Source organism: Carcharhinus amblyrhynchos, chromosome 20 (genome assembly GCF_965287045.1).
Source record: "Carcharhinus amblyrhynchos chromosome 20, sCarAmb.v2.hapA, whole genome shotgun sequence".
Classification (NCBI taxonomy): domain Eukaryota; kingdom Metazoa; phylum Chordata; class Chondrichthyes; order Carcharhiniformes; family Carcharhinidae; genus Carcharhinus; species Carcharhinus amblyrhynchos.
Genome location: NC_137343.1, coordinates 13,350,035 through 13,365,123, shown reverse-complemented (window position 1 = coordinate 13,365,123; position 15,089 = coordinate 13,350,035). Strand labels below are relative to the sequence as shown.

Sequence of the window (15,089 nt, the reverse complement as noted above, 5' to 3'; positions counted from 1 at the left end):
CGTTAACCCGCCTCTCAGCCAATGGCGGAGAGCCGCTGAGAGGGAGAGCCAATCAGAGGGCGGAACCGCTTTCACGCAATCGGAGCGCGAGGCGGGGTGGACCAATCAGCGTGGGCGGGCCGGACGCAGCGAGCCAATGGGGAGCGGGTGGGCTGAGTGGGCTTGGCCAATGGGAGTGCGGGTTTGGAGGTGGCCTGAGGACTCGGGTTGCAGTGGGGGAGAGGCCGGATGGCGCTGGCTGCCTTCAGGCTGGGCGCCTACCTGCCGCGGCGGAGAGTGGCAGCCACCGTCTGGTTATGGAGCCGGCCAAGCTACTGCAGCACAGGCACCGATAGGTGAGCACCGTGTGAAGAGGGGTGGGAAATAAATGGGGAGATAAGTGTTGACATTGGCTAACCACCCTTACAACTGACTGCTGTAATCCCTTCATCACAGACCCTTCCAGGTAATAGGACCATCCTGCTGGATGGATATATGTTGTGTTTCTCTTCAATAACGAAGCCCTTATGGGAAAAACGTTCGGAAAATAAATAGGAAGTTTATTTATTAGTCACAGGTAGGCTTACGTTAACATTGCAATGAGGTGACTATGAAAAGTGACCATGGTTCCAGATGACTATAGGCTGCCCTCCCCTGTGAGGGAGAGAGCAGACTGGTGCAGACTTTTAACGTGAGGATCATCACTTCTCAGGTGAGGGGTAAGGTTGAGAAGGTGGGACCTTCATAAATAACCTCAGTCAGTACAGGAATTGAACCTTGTTGGCTGTCCAGCTGAGCAGAACCAACCCCCACCAGTAAAACGATGCAGTGCCAACAGTGCAGAAGGAGTACATTTGACCCATTGAATCTGCACCGACTCTGACAGAGCATTTTACCCAGGCCAGGCTCCATCACCACCCACGCCTGCCAATTTGTATAACTTTGCACATTTACCATGGCTAATCCACCAAACCTGCACATCTTTGGACAAAGAGCAAACTGGAACACCTGGAGGAAACCCACACAGACACGGGGAGAAGGTGCAACCAGACAGTCATCCAAGGCTGGAATTGAACCTGAGTCCCTGGTGCTGTGAGGCAGCAGTGCTTACCACTGTGCTGCCTCAACCTGTCTGAATTGGTCTTGTAAAGTGGAATTGCAATATTACTGGTGCCAGCATTACTTATTTCTTTTGCTGGGATTTGAACATTTTGAATTGTTCTTTTCTGGTAGAGGGAATAAAGGGGAAATTGAATCAAGTTCCACAGCTTGCTAGGAACTTCAATGTGTGGATTAACATTTTGGTACAAATGCAATACACAATCTTAACTAAAGTGTGAAAATAATTTTTAAAAGAACTCCAACTGTTTTCTGCATTTTACCTGGAGATGAAACTGACAAGTGCTTTCATTTGAAAGACCTTTGGCCAAACAACAAACACTGAATTTGGTCTTGTTTCAATTGCACTAATATATGGTATTGAATGGAAAGTCCTGTCAGCAATAGCTACCATGTGAAAACCTAAGAAAAAATCTTACAGGTTTGTTTTTTGGCTACAAAATAAGACATGATTGAATAAATCAAATTGAATTTTTAATAAATGGTGATAATGTTGTACTTTAATTTTTATACATATGTATAAATACACACACACACGATGCTATACTTGATCCCTAACTTCAAATCATCTATGTAAATTGTAAAAGTACAGTCCCAACACAGATCCCTGAGACACACCACCAGTCACTGATCACCAGTCAGAAATACACGCATTTACCCCCACTTTTTGCTTCCTGTCAGTATCTCAATCCTGGACTATGGATGAATAAAAAAGACACAGTATGAAGTCTCACAACACCAGGTTAAGGTCCAACAGGTTTATTTGGTATCATGAGCTTTCTGAGCATTGTTCCTTCATCAGATGAGTGGAGAGTTCGATTCACAAACATGGCATATATAGACAGAGATTCAATTGCAAGATAATGGTTGGAATGCAAGTCTTTACAGGTACAGACAATGCGAGTGGAGAGAGGAATAATCACAAGTTAAAGCAGTATGAATTACCTCAACCAGGACAGTCCAAATGGTTTTGCAAGTCCAGACCAAATGGTAGGAGTTACATGTACTGTGACATGAACCCAAGATCCCGGTTGAGGCCACCCTCATGCGTGTGGAACTTGGCTATCAGTTTCTGCTTGCCAATTTTGCATTGTGTGTTTTGAAGGCTGCCTTGGAGAACACTTATTCAAAGATCGGAGGCTGAATGCCCTTGATCGCTGAAGTGTTCCCCGACAGGAAGGGAACACTACTCCACATCATGAATAAAAAAGAGCCATCCTTGCTTAACCCAGTGATACAGATCTGTTGTTGCACTCCAGTTGCTGCCCCCCAGCTAACTGAAAGAAAACAGATAATGACTGTGGAATTGCTTGGTTGATGATTCATTAACAACTAAACTTTTAGATGATTCTACAGATAGCTTATGCAGTTAATGTGTTTCTCCAGTTTTTTTAAACCTATGTTTTGTTTTGCAGTTCTAATGCCAAACCAGAGAAGCCCAAGACCCCAAAGATTTATACAAAAACTGGAGACAAAGGTTTGCAATGATACTGTTTGCCCCATTGCTGAGGATTATAGCTGCTCCACCAGATTTTGTAAAAGAGTCAGAAAAGATGGATAAAATTTCAAATAAGATATAAAGCAATATTGATGTAATATAAAGCAATTCTGTGGGTTTTTTTAATTTCCATGTGTTTGGGGTTGGAATATCCTTTAGACATTTGTCCACACCTTGATAACACGATGAAAAGATTTGCTCAACTGTAATTGTAATTTAGTTTTAATTCTTTGTTGAATTAATCTTCAGAACTCTTGGAGCCTTTCAAAGATGTTTGTTCCTTATGTCTTATAATTTCCATGTTTTACAGGGTTTTCCAGCACATTCACTGGGGAACGTAGGCAAAAGGATGATAATGTGTTTGAAGCTTTGGGCACTACGGATGAGTTGACATCTGCAATCGGGTATGTAACCTTTAATGTTTGCAGAATTTTGGGAACTATTGAGAAACTTGAGCTGGCAGAATGCTTGTACTACTTGAGGTCTGCAGGCACTACGCAGTGAACTTTCCAGACCAAGAAGGTTTAATCCTTTGTATGCTAGCTTAATCAGGACAGCAGGTTATGTAAGATAATTGGCTGCAATGTTCTGAGCTTTGGAGAAGGAAAAGTACTCCAGGATTTTCACTGCTTCTCCAGATTATTGTAGGGGTGGGGGTGGATAAGAATATTGCTTTTGATGTTTCCCATAGTTAAATGACACTGGGTTAAGGTCCAACAGGTTTATTTGGTGGCACGTGCTTTCGGAGCACTACCCCTTCATCAGCACTACCCCTTCATGTTGCGAGACTACTTACTGTGCCGACCCCAGTCCAACACCAGCAAGTTCACATCACAGTTAAATGATGTTCGCTGTTTTTATATGAATATTAGCCTCAGCTTGCATCCATGGAAACAAACTCGAGCAGGAACCATCATCTTTGGGAAGGAAAGGGGCAACATGTGGTTAGGTGTGAGAGAAGTATACAAATATAATGCATAGTTCTGAACCACCAGAAACTCGTCTTTCTATGTTTTGCAATAAACCAATGGACTGGATTGCAGTATGTTGACACACTGTTCTTTCATTGCTGGAATTTACGTTGAAACCTGATTGGTTTCAGGGACAATATTTCCACTTCACTTTCTGTTATGGACCAAGTAGAGAAAGTTTGGAGATTCAAGGTATTTGCTCAGTGAATAAAGCCACAAAATCCCATGGATTTTGAACAAATGAAAATAGACTTTATTGTACAAGGTCAGAAAGATAAAACAATTTACCAAATCTGTCTTGCACTCTAACATTCAGGGTTAGTATGAGATTGATGTGAAAAAACAAACTGTGGTCTAACACATGGCACGATAAATCTGTGAGCAAATTCCACAGATTTCTCAACAACCCTTCCAGATGTCAGTAATGCTGTGTGTCAGTTAATTTTACTGAATCTTTGTCTTTCTCATGAGGGATTCCAATCTTCATTTTTGAAGATTTTGGCTTGGAATTCTCACCAAAAGACACTCCAACCTAGGCAGCATCAACCCACCTCAGAAGGTTTCAGTCTTTATCCTGAGACTGAGTTCCCCTGGATTCCTGAATTTGCACTCGAGCACTGACTCGCAAGCACAACTTTGGCCACACTAAGCAGAATACCACTGTTCCAAAGGATTACCTTAGTCCCAGTGGCCCGCAGCACTGAGTGACCAGCCTTCTGCCACCACCTTCGATTAACAAGGCTTTCTCCAAGCCCTCTTCGATTAAAGTCTGCTAACCATAACCATTTATCTACCCTTTAACTGGGACCTCTTTCTTTCCCTGCCCCCTGTTTGGGACCCCTCCCTGTCCACTCTCCCTTTGGGGTCTCTCCCTGTCCCTTGCTTGGGATCCTTGTCTTCAGTGGTGTGCTCCTCTTGGTCACATGACCTGGGTTTTCTTCATGCATTGACAGACTGAGTTCATTCTCAGCCCTAAGAACTTAAAATGCAGAGCTGTGCATGTACAGCCCGCTCCTGGTCTGCGTGTTTGTAGAAACTCCAAAGACTGTCAGGGTTTGGAATTCCTGATCTCTGTTCTTGACAAGGAGATAAGTCTGGTGTTCATAACAGTTGTCTATTGTTTCTTTTCAGGCTGGCCATCGAGTTTGCCTTGGACCAAGGTCATGAATTTGAGGCGGAACTTTACAAGGTACAGTTAATCATTGAATCAGATAACCCAAAGGAGGCCATTTGTCCCATTGTGCCTGTGCCGTCTCTGTAACGGTCATTAGTCCCACTCCTCTATACCAGATCTAGGAAACTGTGTTCAGTTGTAGGCTCCATATCTAAGACATGATGGCTTTGGAAGGGGTACAGGGTAGATTCACCAGTGTGTTACCACAATGCCGAGGATTAGATTATGAGGAGAGATTATGTAAAGAGACTCGTATTTCATAGAATATAGGAGGTTAATGGGATGATTTTGCTTGAAGTTTTTAGGATTTTGAAAGAAAATGATGGGGTAAATAGAAACTTTATCAGTTGTTGGAGGAATCTTGGACAAGGGGATTCCTTAAAACCAGACAATTCAGGAGAGAAGTTAGGAAAACACTTCATGCGAACAGGCTTGGATGTGTGGGCACTCCCTCCACATGAACAGTGGATGCTAACACAATAATGTATAATTTGCGATTTTTGCTAACCGTGGTTGATAGATCAAGTTAAGATATAAATCAACCATGTTCTAATTGAATGGAGGAATTGACTCAGGCCTGAAGTGTCTTCCTGTTGCTAAGTTCCCTCTGGTTACTGATCCCCTTGCCAGTGAAAGCATTTTCTTTTTAGGTGCTCTATCAAGATTTCTCTCTTTTCTCCTCAATTCCTTTTAAGAACAATCTTAGTTTATCTAGTCTCTGGTGCAGTTGAGATTATTGATGGTCTTAGGGATACTTTGAGATGGGTCATCAAATGTGGCAGTTCCTGGAGCTTGTTTTTAAAAGTTTGTAAGACTTGAGTTTCAGGAACTTTATCAGTTGTGTTTTATGAGTGAAGTAAAACCAATACTGTTGGACCTTTTTTTATGTTGTTGTTTTCGTTTACGTAATTTAATGTCCAACTTTGAATCAAACTGAAAAATAAAAACAAAACATTTACCTGGAAAATTTGATTTAAAGGAATTAAATTATCAATGTTCCTAATGGTGTAATGTCAAAGTATTCTACTTTAAGTAAGTAAAGTAACCGTAATCCCAGATGACTCTTGACTCCTTGTCCCTTCGAGGGGGAGAGCTGACTGGTGGTGATTTAACCTGAGGATTGCCACACCTCAGATGTGGGGCAAGGTTGAGAAGGCAGACATTTGTGAATAACCTCAGCTGGTTCAGGAATTGAACCTGAGCTGTTGGTGTCCCTTTGCATCACTAACCAACTGTCCAGCCAACTGAGCTAAATCAAACGTGATGCTTAGCTGCTAAGAAGTTGCAGGTCAAAGCTGAACCAGCAAATAAGAGTCATGTTGGCACACAATTGACCTTGGTATTCGTAGAATAGGAAAAGAAAAAGCTGGCCATAGAGTCATACAAAATAGAAGAGGTCTATTGGCCCATTGAGTCTGCACCAACAAAACTGCACTGAATTGATGCTCATCCCACTTTCTAGCACTTGGCTCATAGCCCTGAATGTTCTGACATTTCAAGTGCTTATTCACGTACTGTTTGAAGTTTTCTGCCCCCGCCCCCCCGAAGTGCATTCCAGACTCCCACTTTCCTGTGGGTGAAATAATCTTTCCTCAGAACCTCCCTAAATTTCCTGCCCCTTACCTTAAAATTATGTCCCCTTGTTATTGACCGTTCAAAAACGGGGATCAGCTGCCTCCTATCCACCCCTGTCCAAACCCTTCATAATCTTATATACCTCAATCAAGTCCTCCCTCAACCTTCTCTGCCTATCGAGGCTCTCCTTATAGCTCAAATGCTCCATCCCAGGCAACATCCTAGTGAATATCCTCTGCACCCTCTGCAGTGCAATCAAATCCTTCCCATAAAACTGCCATGATTCCTATTGTCAGTTTGTCTGCAACCTTGGTGTCATATTTGACCTCAAGATGAGCTCTGACTTCACGTCTGTGTCATTGCTAAGACTACCTATTTCCATCAGCTACAGTCACGTGACTCCACTGCAGCCTCCACCCATCTCCTGTTGAGACTCTTGCCCATGACCCTACTACCTACAGACTTGACAATTCCAACACCTTGGCCAGCCTCCCACATTCTAGTCTCTGTGTATTTGAGGTAATCCAAGACTCTGCTGTTGTGTTCTTACATCATCTCGCATCAAATTCCCTTCACTCATTACTCACACACTGACCTACGTTGGCTCCCGGTCCAGCGATTCTCAACTTTTAAAATTCTCATCTTTGCTTCAAATTCCACCATGGCCAAGCCGCTATCTATCTCAATACCCACTTGCAGCCCCACAGCCCTCAAATATCTACACTCAATTTAATTTTGGCTTCCATTGTGAGTAGCTGCACAGCTACCAAGGCCTTATGTTCTGGAATTCCTAAACGCCTCCGTCCCACTTTTCTCCTTTAAGCAGCTTCTTACAACCTACTGTTTTGAGCAAGTTTTAGGCCATCCACCACAATACCCGTTATGTGGCTTGATGAGCGGAAGTGTGGTCAGGGTAACTGTGAGTCATTGGGCTTATGGTGGAAATTGGTCAATAGCCTATTCCTACAAATAGAGATGTTGAGAAAAGGAAGAGTCCAAGATGACCCATGTGGAAGCAAGGGAAGTAAAGGAGGGATTAAGGCACTTTTTTTGTATTTTAACTATCTGCAAATATCAAGCCTTAACAAGAGGTTACAAACTAAGATGCCGGAGCAGTCTTTGAAGTTTGAGGTTTTCTAGAAAGAAAAATATCATCAATATTACTCACTCAGTCCATGAAAGGGTCTAGATGTGTAGTTTATTTTATAGAAAAGTGAAACTCATTTAGTTACGGTACATAAAATAGTTTATTAATTGTATTGAGCCTCATCTCTTGAGCGTAAATCATCCACTTGCTGAAAGATGGAAGCACAGGTTAGAAAGGCAGCATATCTAGTTCCCATCACAAGGGTCTTCCGAGTTGTACTATCAAATATTAGGCAATACCAGCAAACCTCTAATTATAAGTGAATATGGGGTAGCCAACATAGCTGAACTTAATTAACTATGGTATATCTGTCATTTGTATAAACACTGTGAAGAACGGAGATAATCGCTACATTCATGATGTAATCTACAATGGCTATATTAAACATTGCATTTTGTTTGTCTTGTTTCACAGATCCAGTGTGTGTTACAGGATATTGGATCCAACATAGCTACTCCTATCTCCTCTGCACGAGAGAGCCACCTTAGTAAGGAATTTTAAAAGAAATCAATTAAGGCTGATTTAATTTTAATTCTCCTACTTCTGTAGATTCCATAATTCCAAACCCGCCCCCCCCCCTTGACACAAATTATCTGATTGATAGTAAACAGGCTGTCATCCCTAAACACCTACTGGTGTTGTCCTGAATGAGCAGTCAGGCAATGCTTGAGGGTAGTGTGTGGTTGTTAACTTATCTAAGACATTTCCCTTTCTCTCATTTGAAAAGGGTGACTAGCTAAAACTGGGAATGGTCCCTGTCCACAATAAAACTGCAGTGGTTAGCACTGCTGCCTCTCAGCGCCAGGGACCTCGGTTCAATTCCTGGCTTGGATCACTATCTGTTTGGAGTCTGCACGTTCTCCCTGTGTCTGTGTGGGTTTCCTCCCACAGTTCAGAAGATGTGCTGGTTAGGTGCATTGGCTTTGCTACATTCTCTCTGTGTACCCAGACAGGCACTGGAGTTGGCAATTAGGGGATTTTCACAGTAACTTCATTGCAGAGTTAATGCAAGCCCTCTTGTGACACTAATGAATAAACTTAAACTGAGCAGGTGACTATCCAGTTACAAAATTAAGCAGCAGAAGATATCCTGATGATTCACCTAATACTGAGGAAATACCCAGCTCTTAAGTACACACTTCAGTGAGCATCACCTGTTCTCAATTCACTCTGTGGCTACTCCTGGTTTACTCTTAGAAGGGATCGTATTTCTAACATTGACATCCTGCCATGTTGCCTCAAGGAATTAATGTGCAAAGAGGTGGGCTAATTCTGCCTGTACCACAAGATGGTGCTAGAGCACAATGAAACTAGCTTGTGTTCAGCTTCTCCCCTTTGTAAAGGGCTGAGATTTGCAGCACAGCATTGCTGGTTGGCCGATATTGCAGCTGCTGTATTGATGTCTCAGCACGCTACATCACTGTACTGTATGTAACTGGGCTTAACAATATTTAAAACACAGCATAGTACTGACTTAGCATTTAGTTATTTTACACAGGATTCTTTAACATCCATAGTGAGCCCAGGACGTTTTTGGGGCAGCTGGGTGGCACAGTGGTTAGCATTGCTGCCTGTCAGCACCAGGGGCCCAGGTTCGATTCCCGGCTTGGGTTCACTGTCTGTGTGGAGTTTGCACATTCTCCTCGTGTCTGCGTTTCCTCCTGGTGCTCCAGTTTCCTCCCACAGTCCAAAGATGTGTGGGTTAGGTTGATTGGCCATGGTAAATTGCCTCTTAGTGTTAGTGTCAGGGGGAGTAGCAGGGTAAATACATGGAGCTACAGGGACAGGGGTTGGTTAGGGTTGTGGTCAGTGCAGACTTGATGGGCTGAATGGCCTCCTTCTGCACAGTAGATATTCAATGATTAAATTGTTGATTTATCCTTGGTGTGTTTATACTAGAGAGAACGGCATTCAGTGAAAAGCCAGTGACTGAGCTGGAAAAGTGGATTGATCGCTATACAGAGCATCTCCCACCTCTCACGAACTTCATCTTACCAGTATGTATATCATGGGATTCTTTCCTGCAGGATACTGTACTGTCAAATCTTAATTCCCATCAAGCTAAAGCACATGTTTGTAACAAGGTGCTGCCATGTTGTTAAGGTATTTTGCAAATCCACTTGTGTTCTTGTACTTTATCGTGCTGTGGATTTATTGAAGACATAAAAAGACCCTCTTTCAACATCAATTATATTTACCTCAAAACTAGTTTTAAGCAAAAGAAACATATTTTTTTGTTGGTCAGTGTGGCTGGGCCTCCAGAGCAGGGCAATTTCAAGAGCTGTGCGTGAAATCTCAGGAATGGAGAGGGTAGCTTCAAATATCTGTAACTCTCTGTTTCAGAGCAACAACATACAGAGTGGTGGACAATGTATGTGGCAATTGCACACACTGTAGTTTTCATCGGAAGTGGGGCCTGATCCATCCCAGAAGGACAATTACAATTTGGGAAGTATTTACGAACCTTTCCGAAGATGTCCACAGAGTGCTGGAAAGGGCCTGGTAGGAAACTGTCCCCTACCCCTGTCAGCCCCCACCATCCTCTGCCACCACTCCACCACCCACCCACTGTCACAGCTCTGCTAACAAAAAGCATGGGAAAATCCAAATCCACAGATTCACTTTCTTTGGTGACTAGTGGAGTGCCCCAGGGGTCGGTGCTGGGGCCTCAGATATTTACCATTTATTTAGATGATCTGGAGGAGGGAACCGAGTGTACGGTGTCGAAATTTGCTGATGACACCAAGATTGGTGGAACAGCAAATTGCGCGGAGGGTGCCTCAAGATAAGAGCGGGGGGTGGGGGGGCAGTTTAGAACGGAGTTGAGGAGGAACTTCTTCACTCAAAGGGTGGTGAATCTCTGGAATTCTCTGCCCGTTGAAGTGGTGGAGGCTGCCTCGCTAAATATTTTTAAGAAGCAGGTTGATGGGTTTTTGATAAGAGAGGGGATTAAGGGTTATGGGGAGAGGGCGGGAATGTGGAACTGAGCCACGACAGATCAGCCATGATCTTATTGAATGGCGGGGCAGGCTCGAAGGGCTAGATGGCCTACTCCTGCTCCTATTTCTTATGTTGTTATGTTCTTAAAAGCATTGAAAACATTTTGTAGCTGCACATCAGACTTTCATATTAATGGAAGTTAGCAAGGAAATGAAATATCATGCCACCTATCAGCTCTCCAAAGACTCAAAACCTTGCTTTATGATATTTCAGTTTGAAGTATATTTATTCAGCCTCATTCTTATTTACCATCGAAGGAAGCTGTTTCCAATAATTCATAAGCAGGATGCACAGTAGTGACTCAAACTCTAGTTTCACCTTCCTTGTGCCCTTCATGGTTTGACCATGATTGGGTATTGGAGTGAAACTTATTGCACCTACTCTAGTTTCACCTTCCTTGTGCCCTTCATGGTTTGACCATGATTGGGTATTGGAGTGAAACTTATTGCTTCTCTGGCAAATGCATTTGTTATGTCCAAAAGCTATTGTTACACCATCCACTGACTCAGATTGTCTGCTTACTGTTTATATCTTGTGTACCACTGAACAAAGACTACCACAATCTTTTTTTGCAGTCAGGAGGAAAATGCAGTGCAACCTTGCACTTGGCGCGATCAATCTGTCGTAGGGCAGAGAGGAGGTGAGTTAATGAACAGGATTTTTGTTTAACTGCAGTTCCAATGATATTTTCTGCCTCTCTCATTACCTTTTTCCATTCAGCTGCCATGAGGAATGTAATTAAAGGGGACTGCAATGTAAGGAAGTATTGCTTAAACTTGAGCATTATATGAAACCTGGCACAGTGGTTAGCATTGCTGCCTCACAGCACCAGGGACTCCGGATTTGATTCCCAGCCTTGGGTCACTATCTGTGTGGAGTCTGCACATTCTCCGTGTCTGCGTTAGTTCCAGCCGGGTGCTCTAGTTTCTTCCCACAGTCTGAAAGGCGTGCTGGTTAAGTGCGTTGACCATGCTAAATTCTCCCTCAGTGTATCTGACCAGGTGCCAGACTGTGGCGACTGGGGGATTTTCACAGTAGCTTCTATGCAGTGTGAATGTAAGCCCACTTCTGACACTAATAATTAAACTTTAGAAAACAGAAAAAAAAAACTCATTCTGGCCAAGTGAATACACACTCTAACATGATATTTCCCCCTCACCATGTTTTTTTTTGGCAGCAGTCATGAAGCATGGGCTGACCACTTGGGAATAGGTGGTAGGTGCATTGTCTTGGCTGCTATCTTCTGACCAGTCAGACGAAGAGTATAAAAGCAAAGGGGAGAAATTTCAAATTAAAATCTCAGTATCTTAGGGGTTTACACTAGTCTGCCATCTAACTATGCATTTTTTTAACAGCATGGTCTCTATTGTGCAGGCTGGAGAAGCTGACCTAAATGCTGCAAGGTACCTCAACAGGTAAACCAGTTTTGTGCTATAGAAATAGTTAATGTAAAGCTAGACCAGAGTACTCATCTCAATTCCCATCTGAATTGCCCAAGAGGGGTAAATGAACACTAGGAAAAGCTGGTATTTGTATTAAAGGAGAAGAGTATTAATGCAGAGAATGAGTGACTCCCTCTTGGCCTCAATGGGAGGGGGAAATTGAATAAGTGGGGTTTCGTAATTTTTTGTACTCAGGTTGGTGGGTAGGGTCAATGGAATACTTACATTGTGGACACATGGCCAGAAATAACGCTGCCAGCATCAGGAATACTACAGCAATTGCAGAGTAAAGCTTTTACTCTGTTGAAAACGTAATTTATCCACAAAAGCATCTCTATTGATGTGTGCATTTCTCGTTCCAATTTATTGGCTTTCTGAGCAAAGTTACCAGTCATCTGGGGAGAGTTTCTTACTGTAAACCTTTGATCATTAGACTTGAGATCCTTTCAGATACAGGTTTTTTTACATCTAGCTATTCTGAGCTAGGCAATAGAGGCATTTTATCTGGCTTCTTTGTATTAAAGCTTCTAATTGCTGTGCAATGTCTTTGCTGGAAACGTGTGTGATCATTGGCTGACATGGTAGTGAAGATGCCCATCATGAAATAGTAGAATTATTGCTTGTCCTGTCTCTGGCAGAATGGTATCTGTCAGAGAGCTTTAGGGCACCTTTGCGAGGAGGGCAAAAATGTGGAAATTGCGATTTGATTTAAACACAAAATTAATTGAAGTTCACTCAGGCACTTGTTAAAAAAGCAGCTTCTTTATGAAAGTATTACCTACATAGGTGACATTCAGAAAGTGGGTCAGTCATCACATTTCCCTACAATGGCCCATCCTCTCTCACAGAAATATACCATATTGATTTGTAATACTTTACAGTGATAACGATCCTCTGGGTTTTCCTGTTTCCTCACAGGCTAAGCGATTACCTATTCACGTTGGCAAGGTATGCTGTCATGAAGGAAGGCAAAAAGGAGAAGATTTATAAAAGGACAAATGAAGACTAGATGGGTGCTGTCCCCATGTTCCACTTAAAATGAAGATGGATAAACCTTCAGAACTATATTTTACAATTGTAAATCTTTGTGTGTGTACTGGTGACACAGATATATGGGTGGCTTGCTTTGAATTTGAGATTTCAGAAGATTTTAGTATTAAGCTAGCTGCCTGAATGACGCTGCATTTGTGGGAATATAGATCTCTATTGTTGGAACAAAGTTGGGTTGTGCTTTAATTTTCCAGTGCAGTTAATGGTAAAAAGTGATTAATTGTGTTGTTAACATAATTTGAAACAGTTTGAGCTATCTTTGATTCTGTACTTGTGGTCTGAAGCATTTGTTGGAAAGCTGGGCACAATTAAGACCGGGGTGTATTAGTATGCACACCATTCTGAATGAAAGTTTCACTTTACCCAGTAGCACTGCATCTCTGGTGATAATGTTCAAACAATTTTCCCTTTCTCCTTATTTTCCTGGTTTGTAATTGTGTAGAGCTATTTCCCTACAAAGACCATTAGCATTATTATTGGTTAAAAGTAATTGCTTGACTTGAGGTGGGGAAGGGAAGTGTGATTTTTGTGCTCATCAAAGGAAGGGATGTAAAATGTAGAATTGTTTTTTGCACTGTATCCCACATTTGAGGTTGGGTGTGGAATAAGTTGGATGCAGACTTCTGTTTCCCTGTACACTAGCTCCCTACCCCAGCTTCAGAAAAACGCTCTTGAGTTGTGACTCTTGCTAAGAAAGAATTGCAAAGAAACCACCAAACCTATGACCCAAATACTCTCAGTAGAGAGGAAACTTAGAATCTGTTGATGAAATGATTTACAACTCCTGTCTTCCGAGAAGAATTATACTCATCTTTTCTCCTTCCTGCTATCCAGAGAGTGGATAATCCAGATTTTTGTTAGACAAGGACAGCCCAGAGTTAGTCTTCATTCAATGGGGTACATCAAACTTTTGCTCTGTTAGTATGGCTAAGCTGTGATATTAAACAAAGTCAGAATTTCCTATTTTGTGGATTCATCATGATAGTTATAAATTTGCAGTCTGGTTTGAAATTGAAAATGCTAGCAAAGGCATTGGGTTCATCTGCTGCTGAAAGAAACCAGTTAACATCTGGGTGAAAGTTCTTCATTCAGATGCTGCTCAATTTTTATTTGTGCAGATTTTCTAGTTGATATTTCCTACAATTTGTTTAATTATAATCAGTGTTGCTAAGCAATCATTATCCTGGGGGACTAACTAGCAGGGTAAATACATGGGGTTGTGGGGATAGGGCCTGGGTGGGATTGTGGTCAGTGCAGACTCGATGGGCCAAATGGCCGCCTCCTGTACCGTAGGGATTTTATGATTCTAAAGAGGTGTCTTTGTGAAGATTCATTACTGAATTCATTCTGTAAGGTGTTTAAGTTCCATCAATGATTTATGCTGAACTGAAAATGATTTTTAAAAAACTTGCACTCTAAATAAAAATATTGAAATCAGTGAGACTAAATTAACCCTTATTTTTTGTTTTCGCAAAATGGATACTCTGTAGGAAGTCAATGGAGCTGGGAATGGTGACTGTATGATTTGCTAGCCAAAGAAAAATCACTAGGCTATACTTACAAGTTTTAAAAAGATTTTGCCATTCCTTCCTTAACCTTTTTGCATCAGATCTCTATTACAGTTGTGATCTTCTGGAACATTCTTCGGAACAGAGGGATGGGGTAGGTCATTCAGCCCCTTTTGAACTTTTACCATTCAATTATATCATGTCTGGTCTACGATCTATCACCATAAATACCTGTCTATACCCCATTTCCCTTAATACATTTGGCTAACTAAAATCTACCAACTGATCCAGCAGTCGAGTTCCAAATTTGTCACCCTTGTGTGTTTCCTAAAAGCCTGGCTTGAAATTTTTGCTGCACCTCAGGAACAATATATTAACTACCAGAGCTAAAAATTAAATTATGGGGAATGGCCATGTAGACTAGGTTTTTATTCTGGAGTATAGATAATTAACACATCAGAGATTTAGAATTTTGATGTGATGGATTATTTCCTTTCATTGGTGATTAGAGAGTAAGTGGGTATAACCTTAGAGCCAGGTTATTCAGTGGTAATGTCACAATACACTTCACATGAAATCTAGACCTTAATCCCCATCCACCCTTAAAAAAAACTTAATTTGAGAAA

The 15,089-nt window shown here is 42.0% G+C and overlaps 1 protein-coding gene across 1 annotated transcript; it reads left to right on the top strand.

The window, feature by feature from the left end:
- Positions 1-196: 196 nt before the first annotated feature.
- Positions 197-14,392, top strand: mmab (metabolism of cobalamin associated B). The gene is made up of 9 exons (XM_080208103.1): positions 197-335; positions 2,514-2,575; positions 2,907-3,000; positions 4,699-4,756; positions 7,878-7,950; positions 9,363-9,460; positions 11,039-11,103; positions 11,819-11,878; positions 12,824-14,392. The coding sequence occupies exons 1-9, from the start codon at positions 229-231 to the stop codon at positions 12,912-12,914; spliced, it is 708 nt and encodes a 235-aa protein (XP_080064229.1). The 5' UTR covers positions 197-228; the 3' UTR covers positions 12,915-14,392.
- The last annotated feature ends 697 nt before the right edge of the window (positions 14,393-15,089 follow it).

Excerpts from the sequence above, each read along its gene's own strand:
- mmab (XM_080208103.1), top strand. The coding sequence starts at position 229 with ATGGCGCTGGCTGCCTTCAGGCTGGGCGCCTACCTGCCGCGGCGGAGA. Across the intron at positions 336-2,513 it reads TGCAGCACAGGCACCGATAG|TTCTAATGCCAAACCAGAGA; the intron begins GTGAGCACCGTG and ends TTTGTTTTGCAG. Across the intron at positions 3,001-4,698 it reads GAGTTGACATCTGCAATCGG|GCTGGCCATCGAGTTTGCCT; the intron begins GTATGTAACCTT and ends GTTTCTTTTCAG.